At 48.7% G+C, this 15,525-nt stretch overlaps 1 protein-coding gene across 1 annotated transcript in view; it reads right to left on the bottom strand.

Moving 5' to 3' along the window:
• The window catches only part of CPSF1 (cleavage and polyadenylation specific factor 1), a 39,044-nt gene that overhangs the window by 17,638 nt on the left and 5,881 nt on the right, over positions 1–15,525 (bottom strand). Inside the window, exons 4-17 of the mRNA XM_081012484.1 lie at positions 13,859–13,992; positions 12,921–13,001; positions 11,340–11,491; positions 10,592–10,738; positions 9,349–9,488; positions 8,412–8,522; positions 6,741–6,834; positions 5,559–5,646; positions 5,187–5,312; positions 3,933–3,984; positions 3,215–3,309; positions 2,840–2,914; positions 2,506–2,586; positions 60–155 (exon numbers count right to left, since the gene is read on the bottom strand). Of these exons, the coding sequence (XP_080868610.1) occupies positions 60–155; positions 2,506–2,586; positions 2,840–2,914; positions 3,215–3,309; positions 3,933–3,984; positions 5,187–5,312; positions 5,559–5,646; positions 6,741–6,834; positions 8,412–8,522; positions 9,349–9,488; positions 10,592–10,738; positions 11,340–11,491; positions 12,921–13,001; positions 13,859–13,992 (1,472 nt within the window). The remainder of the gene's footprint in view (positions 1–59; positions 156–2,505; positions 2,587–2,839; positions 2,915–3,214; positions 3,310–3,932; positions 3,985–5,186; positions 5,313–5,558; positions 5,647–6,740; positions 6,835–8,411; positions 8,523–9,348; positions 9,489–10,591; positions 10,739–11,339; positions 11,492–12,920; positions 13,002–13,858; positions 13,993–15,525) is intronic.

The following is a 15,525-nucleotide window of genomic DNA, read 5'->3' as shown; positions in this document are numbered from 1 at the left end:
AATCCTCCTCCTCAAAAGAAGGTGGCTCAAAGCCCCTGGGAAGTAGAGGCCATACACACCGCTGCCTCTTCCGTCTTCTGGGGCGAGATCACGGTCCACATGTCATAGCAGCCTGGGAGTTCAAAGGTCGTCACCACCTGAGGGCGGATGCTTTTCTGTTGAGAAGGAAGGAAGAAATTAGGTAGTGGCTTGCAAACCATACATTTCGAAGATCTCTATTTGAAATATGGGATAGGTATAAAAACCTATATTTGACCAAACTGCGGGAGGCAGTGGAAGACAGGAGTGCCTGGCGTGCTCTGGTCCATGGGGTCACGAAGAGTTGGACATGACTAAACGACTAAACAAAAACAACATAAAAACCTATTAGAACGTAAAACAGCGCAGTGATTATCTCCATTAGAAGCAATGAGTGTGAAAAAGATAAATATGAGCAAGAATTGGGTTACATATGGAAAATTAATACAAAAAGAATGGAGTAAACGGAAAATGAAACCCTATGAAGAAGTTAAAGAATATGTGAATGATTGGGTGCACTACCGCCAAGTCAATGAAATGTTTAAACAGGGTTTTAAGGGAAAAGGATTTGATGAAAACAAATTAAAATTTGAAATGGAGATATTGAGTAATAAATGTAAAACTTTGTCTAAAATGTATAAATTGCTGCTTGAATTGCATTTGAAAGATGAGGAGGTAAAGTCAGTTATGATACATTGGGCCAAAGAATTTGAGTAAAATATACAGTTAAAAGACTGGGAAAAACTGTGGAAAGAAGGATTAAAATTTATTGCATGCAATGCCTTAAAAGAAAATGTGATGAAAGTGATGTATAGGTGGTATATTACGCCTGTGAAATTAGCTAAAATGTATAAAGTTAGTAATAAATGCTGGAAATGTAAAGAAAAAGAAGGAACATTTTATCACATGTGGTAGGAATGTAAAAAAGTGAAAAACTTATGGGAAATGATATATAATGAGATGAAAAAGATGTTGAAATATACATTTATTAAGAAACCAGAAGCATTTTTACTTGGCATTGTAGGAGATGATATAAACAGAAAGGATTGTAGTTTTTATATGCAATGATGGCAGCAAGAATTTTATTGGCACAAAAATGGAACCAAGAAGAACGAAAGAAGAATGGAGGATGAAACTGATGGACTATGCAGAATTAGATAAACTAACAGGAAGGATTCGAAACCTGCGGGACCAGAGATTCTCAGAAGACTGGAGTAAATTTACGAACTATTTGAAAAGCAGTTGTGATGAATAGATCACGCTAGTAGGTTTGAAAGAAGTTTTGTAAGGTGAATTATTTGAAATATTGCAAAAAAGACAATGAGGAGAATCATTAGTTAAGGATATTAAAGGTAATATGAAATTAAGAAATGCATAATAAGTGGCAAATAACGGAAAATCATCAGAGGCGTTGACGGAAGTCCAAAAATATTGTATGACTTGGAATTAATAAGTTAAAAAATTAATAAAAATGTGTATGTGTGTGTGTATAAAAGAAATTAGGCAGTGGCAGACTTTGGGCTCCCAAGTTTCAGTGGTGCCCGGTGCAATTTTTAAATTCAACATTCCCTGTCTCTTGTGCTACATTCTACAGCATTGTTGTGGCGCCCCTTGCAGCACAGCACCCAATGCGACCACACCAGTCGCGCCCCCCTGAAATTAGGGCTCCAGCACTCAAGGCAGGCTCCCTTGCAGTTGTACAATTTCTGGGCAGGTAAACCAAGTATGCACCTCAAAGGGCCTGTTTGTCTCACTGTGTGGAAGGGAGATCCATGAAGAAAAATAGGTCTGGTGTGAAATAGCAGGTCTTGATTGGCTAAAAGACTGGAAGTGGAAATGGAAATATCGTATATAAGCCAAGCTAGAAAATATGATACTAAGGAAGTTGAGAAGTCAGACACCGGAAGACTTGAAGAGCCCTCTGAACAACTGCAAGACAGAGGGGTAAATGCCAAAATGGTTGTTAAAAGCTGGAACATTAGAAAGGTTGTTAAAAGCTGGAACACAGCTGGGCACAGCAGCAGGCCAAAGTCTGGAGAAGACCACAAAGGGACTCAGAAGCTGAACTGATGTTCTTCCTGACGTTTTGTCGGAATCTCCTTTCTCGCACCTTGAAGCCATTGCCCTCCAGAGCAGGAGAAAAGAAGCCTTCTCCATCTTCCATGTGACAGCCCTTAAGATACCTGAAAATGGCTCTCATATCTCCTATCAGTCTCCTCTTTTCCAGGCAAAACATACCCAGCTCCTTCAACCGTTCCTCATCAGGCTTGGTTTCCTCCTCCTGTGTGTTACCCCCACCCACCTACTTGTTCCTAGGTGTTTATAGGCTGCTCCATTGATCTCTGGGGCAGCCCTGGTAAGCCTAGGGCATGCCGCTGCTGCTGTAGCACTGGTACCTGACCTGCGCCAGACTCTCCTCACCGACGCAGGCCTTCGCACAGTGCAATCCCTGCGCTTCCCACCCCAGCAGTTCACCTGCTCGCTCACCTGAAGAACCGAGAGGGCGCCGTTCTTGCCATATCCTGAGCACACTACGATTTCAAGGTCGGGCTCAAGGCTGTTCTGGAACTGAAGACAGACAGACAGACGCTGTTAGGTGATTGAGAGTGGTGAGCTAGCCTCACTCCCAGCAACTCCACAGCAAGTGTCCTTGATTTCCTGCAGGAACCCTTTGCAAGCTCCTCCGTGCCATTAGAACCCCTTGGGAGGGCACAAGGGCCAAACCTAGCACGTTTCCCCACCCGTCTTAGGGTTCTTTCTTCAGGCACCGGACCCTGGCCCTACACCCAGAGCTCAGAGAAGGACCCAGCCAAGTGCACACCTCTTCAGAAAGGAAAGCCGGCTCCCCCATGGCGGCGTTGGCACAGGGACCGATGTTCAGGATACTGTCACAAACCTGTCAGTGTTGGGGGAGGAGAGAGAAACAGAAAAGGCACGTGGGTTACCTACTGCTCAAGGAATAGCTCTGGGCAGAGGAGCAAGGATGGGAGACTCCAAAGCATTTCTGATTCCAGGTGTGCTTTGATCCATTGCCAGCTCAGAGGAATGGCCTAGCATGGGGAAGGGAAGAGGAGCTGAGTCTTTAGCACTGAGTTTCCCAACTCTCTTGCCCTTCTTCCGTCGCCCCAGGAAAAGAGAGCATGCCTGCCATAAGCAGGTTTGTATCTTGTCCTCAGAAGCTACATTTAAATGGTACCTCGAAAGAATAGGTGGCAAGTTGGGTCCCAGACTGGGCTTCGCTGCCATACACCTCGATCTCATCCACCTCGTCCTGAGGAGTTGACTTTCCCCCTGCAGAGGACACATTAGGATGTGGGTAGGAGAAGCCTTGGGATTAACTCTGTGCCTCCTCTTCATAGCTTTCCTTCTCTTGCACACTCCACTCAACAGCTCTTCCTAGGTACTTCCATTTAGGATATAGTTCCGTTCCACCTTAAAAGGAGCAGGCATGACTGTTGTGTGTCACATGCCTGTTTACTTCCAGCACAGGCTTGCTGGGAACTTCCGTTTGTATATTGCTTTTGCTATCCTGCTGTTTGCTGGAGACGAAGGGAAGCAGACATGTTTTTCCTTTGTTCCTGAACTATGCTGAATAAACACCTGTAAATAATGCTTACACATGTCTCTGTCCGCCACTTCCGTTGTGAAGATTTATTCACTCTGCTGATAAGAGCGTGCCGAGTCTCTAAACGTATCTGAGGCTCGTGCCGCTGATTGATGCTGGACTGGAGATTACCCGGCTGCCGGCCGGTGGCTGGAGCCAGCTAGGGGCCTGCCAAATGCCCCCGTCTCCCCGGCAGTATCCCGACACTTCCCTCCCTTTTATGACCCACTCCCCAGAACACCAGGAGCCGGTAATTTGTACCGGATCCCCCAGCATCCCCTCTCGTTGGCTCTGGGGCAGAGCCACCTACCCGTCCAGTTTGCAGTCTGCTCCACGCGTTTCTTCTTGACAGGAGGCTCCTCCTGCAGGCGGAAGGAAGTTGTATGCTGACAAAAGGCAGGGGACTCACCAAGTCTGACTTCCCTTGGAAGCCAACAGGTGAAGAGTTTCCAACTGAAACCTCCATTCATTCACGGCAGTCAGTGTATCAGCTGCTTTGCTCTCCCTCCAACCAACACCCACTCAAGTACCGGGCTCCCCTTCCCTATGCCTCCCCCCAAACGCTCTCTGTGGCTGGGCCAGATTCTTTTCTTTTTTAAAAAATTGATACAGCAAGAAAAAAGAAAAAACACAAATACCAAATTACACACAGGAATAACCACAGACACATAATTTTCTTAACAAACAATAAAACATAAATTGGTCTTAACACTAAAGACCCAACCTCCTGTCTAGTCCATATTTTGATTTCATATTACTTATAGCCAATACACGCTTTTATCATAATTAAACTTTTTCTTAATATATCTAATTTCTTATTTCTACCTTGCAACTATTACTGAAGTTCCTCGAATGCTGCAACAGAATTTAAACTACTATATTTACTTTTCAAATATTCTTTGAAAACCTCCCATTTTGAGACAAATTCCTGTTTTGATTTATACTTTATTTTTTCTGATAGACCATCTAGTTCGGCATATTCTATCAGCTTTTGGATCCAATCTTGTATAGAGGGGATTTCATTACTCTTCCAGAACTCTTGCTGCCGCCGTTGCATATAAAAAGATACCCTTCCTCTTTTGCAGAGTATCCAGATCTGTTATTCCCAGGAGGTAGGCCTCTGGTTTTTTATTAAAAGAGACCTTTAGCATTTTTTGCAGTTCTGCATGAATACTCTCCCAGAATACCTGTATTTTCCTACATATCCACCACATATGGTAGAAAGTTCCTGAGTTATCTCCGCATCTCCAACAATTACTTGACACATTTTTATACATTTTCAAAAGTTTCCATGGCGTTAGGTACCATCGGTGTTGCATTTTTTGAAAGTTCTCTCTAATCGTATAACAATTTGTGAATTTCCAATTGATTTTCCATAAGTTTTCCCATTGGGCCATGGTTATTGAATGGCCAAAATCCTGTGACCAAGTGGCTGGGCCAGATTCAAGCAGCACTGGACAGGAAGGGTGTCTGGGGTTTGTCCTGCAATGGGGGGTGGGGGAAGCTTCTAATGCAATGCTGCTCTTTAAGTAAATGGGGCAGGCCAGGTCCCAGGTGAACTCACCGGCTTCTCTGCGGGGTCCTTGGCAACGCTCATGGGGGTCTCCTGCAGCTTCTCTGTGTATTTGAGGAGGAGGGAGTTGCCGAGACGTGAGCCCAAGAAGAGGTAGCCGGGGTCCATGGTGATCATCTGAGATGCGAAAGGCAGAAGGGACAGGGTGGGGAGATGGAGTGTCAGACAAGTCCTCGTGGGAGAAGGGGCAAAGAGGCATCGCCTCGTGGGAGCAGGGGGCGCCCAGAGGCAAAACAGGGCAGGGGCACCACTGATTGGGCTCAGCAATCACATGTATCTCATATACGCAACTGGCTTTTGCCTCAACCTCCCCCCCAACCCTGCCACCCTGACTCTGCCAGTGCCCGGCCTAATGGAGCTTACGCAAGTGGTGAGGACGCTGGCTGCCGCCTTGTCGAAGTGGAAGGATCGGACGCTCCGCATGCCGTCGGTGATGAGGGTCAGGACGTAGCTAGGGTAAGGGAGGGAGGAAGGGAGGCAGGTGAAGGGATCCCTTTGACAGAGGGCAAACAATGTCTGAGCAAAAAAGCTTGCAAGGAGCCCTGTCAAACATGCGGTGGCCTGGGGAGGCTCAACCCCAGGATACTGGCCCCTCTCTCACTGAACACAAAGCACAGGGGGTGGACTAGATGATTCTTTAGGTCCCTTCCAACTATAAAATTCTATGAGAGGGAGACAACACAATTCAAGGTAAAGGCCAAAAGACCAACCACACACTGGACTCCTTCTCCCACTGCTGATTTTCTATTTGTTTTAGCTGCCCTACCATACTCTCCCTAGGTGGGTCTAGAAGACTACTTTTCTCCTCTACGTTAACTGAAATTTGCAACTGCCACACACTGGCAACTAAGCAAAACTAGGTTGTCTGAAGGGGTCCGGCTCCAGAGGTTTGAAATGAGTTGCCCAAGAAAAAGAGCAAAAAGCCTAGTGTTGCAGCTGTTCAGGCAACCAAGTTCCACTCGACTCCCACCCACCAGGGACACTGCAAACAGTTAAGTTTAAAGAACATGCATTCAACTAAAGCAAACTCAGCCCTGCCCAAGACTGGAGCCAGGTGTCCAATAATCTCTTTCATAGGACATTGGCTAGGAGATGCAAACATTTTCTCTTCCACTTCTTTCTCTTTCTGGTGCTTTGAAGAAATATGTGCTCTTGCCTCTCCATCACCCGTGTCAGGCTTGTCTTTGGGCTTTAAATTTATCTGCTAAGCCATGAAATATTACCGACTTCACTGCACTGAGGGGGACAGAAACAGAACCCGGGGAGAAAGAGGTCAGCCTGACTTAGCTACAGGCTCAGTGGCTGAACACAGCATCTGCTTGGGACACATGACAACATCAAAAGCCGAATCTCTTTCCAATGGGCTGGATGTTTACGGTCCAAGAGAACTGGGAGCAGCAAGCAGCTTCCCTGGCCAAGTGAGCAGAGCTGCAGAGCTGTTTTTTCTGTAAGCAGAAACATCCCAGGTCTGAACAGAACAGCTCCCTGATGGAAGCTGGCAAAGGTAATTGTGCCTGGTGACCTGAGAGCAATCCGAAGCCTTACATCTCCCCTCCTTTCAGCGAGATGACCATCTTGTCATAGGAGATGAAAGCCGCCTGGGCACAGTCCAGTGTGATTTTCACTCCCTCTTGGATCCCTGTAAAGAGGAGGAAGGCATCAGCAGAGCCCAAAGTAGCAGGACACAGGGGCAGGACTCAGGACGCTGCTGCTGTCCCCTTTGGAAAGGTAGCCTGGTCTGAGCACTTTCCCTCATACAGTACTGCTTGGGGTTATAAGCGTTCTATCCACTTACCAGGTTTGCAACGAGAGTTCACAGCCTGCTAACCGGGGCAGAATTTCAGAAGCTGAAAGTGTGTACACACACTAGTACAGTCATACCTCGGGTTGAATGTGCTTCAGATTGAGTGCTTTCGGGTTGCGCTCCGTGGCAACCCGGAAGTAATGGAGCGCGTTACTTCCGGGTTTTGCCACTCGCGCATGCGCAGACGCTCAAAATGATGTCATGCACGGAAGCGGCAAAACGTGACCCACGCACGTGCAGATGCGGCGTCGCGTCTTACGTTCTATTCAGGATGCGAACGGGGCTCCGGAACGGATCCTGTTCGCATCCCGAGGTACCACTGTACACATCTCTAGTCCTAATGATTAAGGGTTGCACTGGAAAGTTTGCAAAGGATGCCATGTGGTTCCTATCCCAACCCCTGCCTCTCCAATAAAAGCAATGTTTTAAAACCTGCGCCAGAAGTGACATAACAGGTAGTATTCTCTGTTGAACAGCATCTGGTTAAGGGTACGAGGTTAGGAGTTCGCTGCTCTCCTTTTCTGTCCACTCTTGGGTACAGGAAAGTAAAACTGGTAGGGCAGGGAAAGGGTCCTATATAGAGCTAGCTGCTCAGTTTGAGCCCATAAGGATCAGGACCACAGTGGCAATACCTCCAGGGCCACCAGCAGCTTGCCAACATCCAATAACCTCTGTGGCAAGGAGCACCTATTATCAAATTTAGGTAGGTACACCAACAGCACACTTTCCTGGACAGGAATAGCTTAGCCACTGTGATTCATGTGTTGGTAACCTTGGCTTGCCATATTTCAAAAAGTGGGGGGGGGGGGGCGAGTGGCCAGGTTGCAGAGTGGGGCAGGTGGAGGCACACATATTTACACCTGTGTTGAGCGAGCGCACTGGCTGCTGATCAGCTCCCAGGCCAAGTTCAAGGTCTTGCTGTTAACATATAGAGCCCTGAACAACTTGGGACCGGACGACCTTTGTAAAAGATCACCTGCTCCTGTAAAGATCAGTAAGATCATCTGGGGGAAATTCTACTTGCAGCACACAACCCTGCAGAATATTGTAGGGCAGTGATCCCAAAACAGGCCTTTTCTGCTGTTGCCCGACACTGAAAATCCCTTCCCTTTGCCATATGCAGAGCAGCAGCCATCAGTTGCTTTAGATGTCTTATAAAGGCAAATCTTTTTGCCCAGACTTTCTCTGGCTCATGAGACTGGACCCTGATCTTTGAGTACGAATTTCATGCATCTCTGTTGTACTTGTTTTGGTATCTGTTTATACGCTTTTGTGTTGTTTTGTTGATTTTAGGTTGCATTTTTGTTTTAAGGTGTGTTGTTTTCATATTGTGCACTGTTGAGGGATCTTTATAATATGAAGCGCTTTAGACCTTCTTTTTGATAGAAGGGAAGGAAAGCAGAGAGGCCTACTTAGCGGGAAGACGGTGGTGCCGTTGGTGAGGCTGTTGAGGGACACGCCGTAAGGCGGCACGCTCTGGTTCAGGTACAGCAATGAGTTCACCGCAAAGATCACAACTCCGCCTAGAGGAGGGAGGAAGGGGAGAGGAGAGTTAGGCCAAGACGGAGTTGTCACTCTTGAGCCGCAGGGTTCAAGCTGGTGGAAAGTGAGCTTGTCTACATTGTCCTCCGAGTAAGGGAGGCTGCTGTCCAGAACACACACCCTATCTGAAAAATATGCTAGCCCATCTAGCGCATTATCACCTACTCTGACTGGCAGAGGCTGTTCAAGGGTCTCAGGTGCGTGCCTTTTCCAAAGATCTCTTTTTAAGGGGAGATACTGGGACGTGGGTGGCGCTGTGGGTTAAACCACAGAGCCTAGGGTTTGCCGATCCGAAGGTCGGCGGTTCGAATCCCCGCGACGGGGTGAGCTCCCGTTGCTCGGTCTCTGCTCCTGCCAACCTAGCAGTTCGAAAGCACATCAAAGTGCAAGTAGATCAATAGGTACCGCTCCGGCGGGAAGGTAAACGGTGTTTCCGTGCGCTGCTCTGGTTCGCCAGAAGCGGCTTAGTCCTGCTGGCCACGTGACCCGGAAGCTGTACGCCGGCTCCCTCGGCCAGTAAAGCGAGATGAGCACCGCAACCCCAGAGTCCGTCACGACTGGACCTAATGGTCAGGGGTCCCTTTACCTTTACTGGCAACTGAACTTGAGAGCTTACGTGCGTTATGGGCCTCCCTGCACTGTCTAACCACCTTTGCCACAATTTGGGATTTCCACTCAAAATGGAACACCCTCCCTCCCTCCCCAAAGATCTTCACAGCTTCTAGCCACCTTGTTCTACCCATGCACAAGCGCCTGCGCCACCTCCCCCTCTCCACACAACAAGCGGGAAGAAACCGTTCCTCTCACCAATGGGCTTGGGTACCGCCAGGGCCTGGGTGCAGTCAAAGGGCAGGTTGCTGAGAGACCAGATGACCGGGTGGACCTTCTGCATGATGTTCAAGGAGATAGCCACAATGCTGCAGGTGTCCTGGCGCACAGCCACCCGCCTGAAGAGTGACAAGGAAAGAGCTCGGCTGCTTGACATCGCTGTCCACACAGCCTAGGCAAGTGGGGCAGGTGCGGTCAAGGTGAGCCGAAACTGGGGACAGCGGTATGGGGAGAGAAACGGGAACTGGCAGCATCAGGTTCCAAGAGAATGAAGCGTCAGCAAGAAGTTTTGTAAGGAGGACTACAGTGGTACCTCGGGTTAAGTACTTAATTCGTTCCGGAGGTCCGTACTTAACCTGAAACTGTTCTTAACCTCCTGCTGCCGCTGCCTGCCACTGTGAGATTTCTGTTCTCATCTTGAAACAAAGTTCTTAACCTGAAGCACTATTTCTGGGTTGGCGGAGGCTGTAACCTGAAGCGTATGTAACCTGAAGTGTATGTAACCCGAGGTACCACTGTATTTGAAATATTGCAAGAAAGACTATGAGGAGAATTACTAGTTAGTGACAATTAAGAGTAATAGAGAAATTAAGAAATGCAGAATAAGTGATAAAGAACGGAAAATCATCAGAGATGTTGACGGAAGTCTGAAACATTGTATAAGATAAGAAATTATGTTATATTATTGTTGGAAATGATACGTTTAAAAAAACAAAAAAAAATGTATATATATATATAAAATAATGAAGTGTCAGATGGTGCTTGGGAGGGAACAACGTTGAAGGGGACAGAAGTGGAAGCAAAAGCCCCAGGTTTTGTCCCAGAATTGACATACCACGTCTGGCAAAGGGCACCAGACTCCCTCCAGCCCCAGAGCTCATTTCCTAACACAACAGTGGGAGTCATCCGTACTGAGACCCACAGCTCTCCCTTGGCTATCTGCAGACTGAGTTTAGATTTTCGAGGCAGACACAGAGGAGCACAGGAAGCTGCCACATACTGGTACCAAGTTATACTGTCGGTCCATCTAGCTCAGTAATGCCTACACTGATTGGCAGCAGCTCTCCAGAATTTCAGGCTGGAGACCTTCTGCATGCAAAAAAGATGCTCTAGCACTGAGCTGCAGTGCCAGTTTTGTTTTCTTGTGACGGGGGGCTAGCTGGCCAGCAGTTGTTCTGGGGCAAAGCTAACAACAGAGAGGGAGGAGGAAGGCAAGACATACCCAGGCCAGGTCTGGTTGGGCTCAAAGAGGATGAGTAGGGTGGGCTCATAGTAGCCATACAGGAACTGCATGTCAATGATGTTGAGCAGCTTCTCGTCTAGCTCCCGCACGTCAATGATGTAGCTGGGCAGAAAACTTGACTTCTGGCTGCAACAAGAGTTCACAGAGGCCAAATACACTCCAGGGTTCCCAAGGGGCACACTTGAGAAACTGTCACGAGCTGCACAAGGTACCCATTTCACAGATGAGAAACTGGCAATGCGGCACTAATTACTCTTGCTTTGAGCCCTTACTTGCAGTTTTCTGACTGTCCCGCCCTGCACCGCAGCCCCTTTCTCCTCTAAATGCCACCCTGTGAGGATACCCAGGGTTAACAGCTCAAGGGGAAATGACGACTGCAGGTGTGTTTGCATCTTTGTTATGTGAACGTTTTTACTTTCTGTTTTGGCTGCGACAGGAGAAGCATCATGTCTTCGCTCTCTCCTGGCTGAACTGTTTGTTTGCGGCTGTACGGTAGAATCGAAGCTGTTGTACGAGAGTTTTACTGCATGGCTGAGATTCCTTCCACACGGGCACATCACTGTGCAAGATACTCTGATGTAGCCGGGAGAAGCAGGTTGGCACAGTGGAAGTGGACTGGATGCCACAACAGTCCCGCTGTTCGTAGCCTTGATGGACTCTCATTCTGAGACCCTGACTATTTAAAATGCTACCTCAGTCGAGTATTGGTTGTTCTGGCAGCCCTTACCCTTCTCCCATGACGCCTTCGTGCTCATCCGTCAGGGTCTCTCGGCGGAATGGCAGCACCACCAGCCTTGTGCCATAGATGAGCATCACCGCGCAGCGCCCATCCGGGTCCACACGCACTTTGGGGATGTGGACGTTCTGCACAAAGCCATCCTGGGGGAGAGACAAAGCAGGCCATGAGTACCGGGCAGGGCGACACAGAGGGAGCAGGAAACCCTTCCTTTTATTCTGCTGTGCTCCCTTGGGTCTGGAATACATGGTGCCTCTCAACCCAAATGCGACAAGGGAGTCTGGCATGAGCACAGAGTTGCAAGGGATTCAGGAAGGGAGAAGTCTTGGTTGCGTTCCCTGACAAATGGAGAGCTGCCATTCAAAGTGAGGGGCTCCCCGCAAGGGAGGACAGCTGCAAAAGGCTGCCCACTCCTAACTGAAAAAGCAAACAGGTCAAAATGGCTCGCTATTTCAGGCACTTGCTCACCTTTCCAATAGCTGCTGCTTTGAATGAATACTGAGATGAAGGTGAGATGGACAGGGAGACAGAGGGATACCAGCTCCATTTGGTACGCAGGCTGAGACCATACCTGCCCAAAGACTGTCTCGCCAGAGTGGTGCATGCTCTAGCTATCTCCCGCTTGGACTACTGCAATGTGCTCTACGTGGGGCTACCTTTGAAGGTGATCCGGAAACTGCAACTAATCCAGAATGCGGCAGCTAGACTGGTGACTGGGAGCTGCCGCCAAGACCACATAACACCGGTCTTGAAAGACCTACATTGGCTCCCAGTACGTTTCCGAGCACAATTCAAAGTTTTGGTGCTGACCTTTAAAGCCCTCAACAGCCTCGGTCCAGTATACCTGAAGGAGCATCTCCACCCCCATCGTTCCCGGACACTGAGGTCCAGCACTGAGAGCTTTCTGGTGGTTCCCTCACTGGGAGAAGCCAAGTTACAGGGAACCAGGCAGAGGGCCTACTCGGTCATGGTGCCTGCCCTGTGGAACGCCCTCCCATCAGATGTCAAAGAAATAAACAACTATCTGACGTTCAGAAGGCATCTGAAGGCAGCCCTGTTTAGGGAATTTTTAATGATTGATGTTTTAATGTATTTTTAATCTTTTGTTGGAAGCCGCCCAGAGTGGCTGGGGAAACCCAGCCAGATGGGCAGGGTAGAAATAATAAATCATCATCATCATCACCACACAGGAATTCCAGCAGCTGCCTTAAGAGTCTCAGGGGTTGCAAGAGATTTGACAATGTCCCTTGGCTATGAAAGAGAACAGGTGGCAGCTTCTCCCACAGCAGCTTCAAAACTTAAAGTGCAAGCCTTAGTTCTAGTTACGGGTAGGTAGCCGTGTTGGTCTGCCATAGTCAAAACAAAATTTAAAAAATTCTTCCAGTAGCACCTTAGAGACCAACTAAGTTTGTTATTGGTATGAGCTTTTGTGTGCATGCACACTTCTTCAGATACTATCTTAAGAAGTGTGCGTGCACACAAAAGCTCATACCGATAACAAACTTAGTTGGTCTCTAAGGTGCTTGTAGAATAAATTTTTTTATTTTGTTTCGCAAGCCTTAGGATACCTACCCTCAGCTCTGGCTCCTCAAAGTAATGGAGGGAGAGAGTTTTCAGGTCGTGGGTGCCAGGATCATATTCCACCACGGAGAGCTAGGAGGCAGGAAAAAGGAAATTAGAGGCAATCTGTTAGAGTTTCATTTTTTTCTTCAGCAGAAAATTGTAATAATCAACCTGACCGACAGTGAACCCTTGGAAGGGCCAGGCTATAAATCAAACTAATTACCTCCCTCCCCTAATAAAGCTTGCTACATTTTCTCATGTGCCTATTCACTTCTGATCTGCCTGCTGCAAGCCCATGTTTTCCAGCCTAAAGGAGAACCCCGTGCAATCCAAGAGCTTTAAGGCAACTCACTCCTCAGTTTGCATGGTTGCTCTTCAGTTCTTCCTGTTTCACAAAACACAAACTCATTTAGCTGCTGCAAGACACACAGTGCATCAGGGCAGCCTTCCCTAAACTGGTGCCTGCTGGGGATTATGGGAGCCGTAGTCCAAAAATCTGGAGGTCCCAGCTTGTGGAAGGCTGTACTAAGAGTTCCAATGTCTTCTAAGTAGCTGTGGGAAACCAGCAGGCGGGATTCGAGCACAAGAAACCTCTCTCCTCCTTGTGGCTTCCAGCAACTGGTTTTCAAAGGCATTTTCTCCTCACAATGGTCCGGAAAGTTGTCTAGAAAGGGACTTGGCTTCCTTTCAGCCTAAGAACTCCAGGGCTATTTTGTTTAGCCTCATGCCAGACAAAATTGCCACCCAGGAGGCGCGCCATAGTCAACTGCAAGTCGAGGGGCCAGGGGCCCTTAGGAAAGGCTCCGTGGGCCACTAACTTATAATAATACCCCACTACCTATCAAAACCCTCCACCACCTCCAAGATGTGCAGCTCCCCAAGCAGGGTCCCTTGAGGCTCCTGCGCCCTCTGCATCTCACGGCCCCCCACCCAAGCCGACCCCTTACCTTGGCATCCTTGAAGCTGAGCAAGAGGGCGTCTCGCTTGGCTCCCGCGAGCTGCACGCTGGCCATGGACATGACATTACCAAAGAAGGAGAAGGCGGCCACCAGCTCGAGTTTCTCCTTGTGACCTTTGCCTTCTGCGCAAGACAGAAAGCGGAGGCGCGTTAGGCTCTGAGGCCCTTGCTGCACACAGAGCCCCTTCCCACAACCTGCTTTTCTGTGCCTGAAAGAAGCCTCCAAAACCTTTCAGCCTGTATCCTGCCCCCAGGTGAACTCAGCCCATGGACGTTACCAAGACCAGTGAAAGGACCACCTAAATGTTCTGCTTTAGGTGAAGGGGAGAGAAGACTTTACATTAGGCCTGCCTACATAAGCACTGAGAAGATGGGCTTAGCATGGAAAGCCAACCTCAGTGTGTTTCAACGCTGGTGGCCAGGTGGCCGTGCTGGTTCTCTTCAGTCCCTGACTGCAGAAAAAACAGCAAACGTATGAAAAACAGTAATTAGACATCTGTTGACGTGGGTGGCACTGTGGGTCAAACCACAGAGCCTAGGACTTGCCGATCAGAAGGTCAGCGGTTCGAATCCCCGCGACGGGGTGAGCTCCTGTTGCTCGGTCCCTGCTCCTGCCAACCTAGCAGTTAAAAAGCACGTCAAAGTGCAAGTAGATAAATAGGTACCACTCCAGCGGGAAGGTAAACGGCGTTTCCGTGCGCTGCTCTGGTTTGCCAGAAACGGCTTAGTCATGCTGGCCACATGACCCGGAAGCTGTATGCCAGCTCCCTCGGCCAGTAAAGCGAGATGAGCGCCGCAACCCCAGAGTCCACGACTGGACCTAATGGTCAGGGGTCCCTTTACCTTTATCTTTTTACTCAGCAATTACTCCAGACTTCCAGAACCTGGCGCTGTGCAGATGTTTTGGATTACAGCTCCCACCAGCCCCAGTCAGCTTGGTCAGGGTTGATGGGTGTTGCGTTCCAAAACATCTGGAGGGCACCGGGTTGGATAAGGCTGGCATACTCTGAGAAGCAGCCTCTTTGCCAGGCCTCAGGCGGAGAGATCTTTCCCAAACTTGCTGCACCAAAACCATCTTGACACATGCGTGTGCTCCACCCTAAAGAGCTAGGGCCCATGAGCTGGGAAGGCATTTGCTAAGAAGTGTGCAGGTCCAGGATCAATGGCTACTTGGAGGGCTGCCTAGAAGTAGCTCCTCGTTTCAGCAGAGACCATTCTTGGGGGCCCAGAGAATTGACACCAGAAGCAACCAAGCACTTATGGCCCCAAGATAGCACCTGGGAGAGCCCGCCGGGCAAGAAAATCAGAGCCCACTATAAGAATATAAAAACAAACTGCTGGCTCAGGCCAGTGGTCCATCTAGCGCAGCAACCTGTTCTCACAGTGGCCAATAAGATGCCCTTATGGGAAATCCATAAGCAAAATTCAAGCACAAGATCGCTCTCCCCTCCTTCTGTGGTTCCCCGAAACTGGTATAAAATCATGCCTGCCCAGTGATTTGAACCCTGGACCCTCAGTGTGCTGCTGTCCCAGCTAAGCTACCCATGGGGGCTGCAGAAGCAGCTTCCTTCAAGCAGCCTTCTTCCAAGGCAACCTCTTAATACAGGCTTTCTGGTTCCACAGCTCCTTTGCCCAGACTCCCCCCCCCCGCCCCCA

Source organism: Podarcis pityusensis, assembly GCF_964106645.2.
Source record: "Podarcis pityusensis genome assembly, chromosome: 7".
In the NCBI taxonomy this organism is placed as follows: Eukaryota; Metazoa; Chordata; class Lepidosauria; order Squamata; family Lacertidae; genus Podarcis; species Podarcis pityusensis.
Note: the sequence above shows the minus strand (reverse complement) of the source record. Positions and strands in the feature narration are given on the sequence as shown.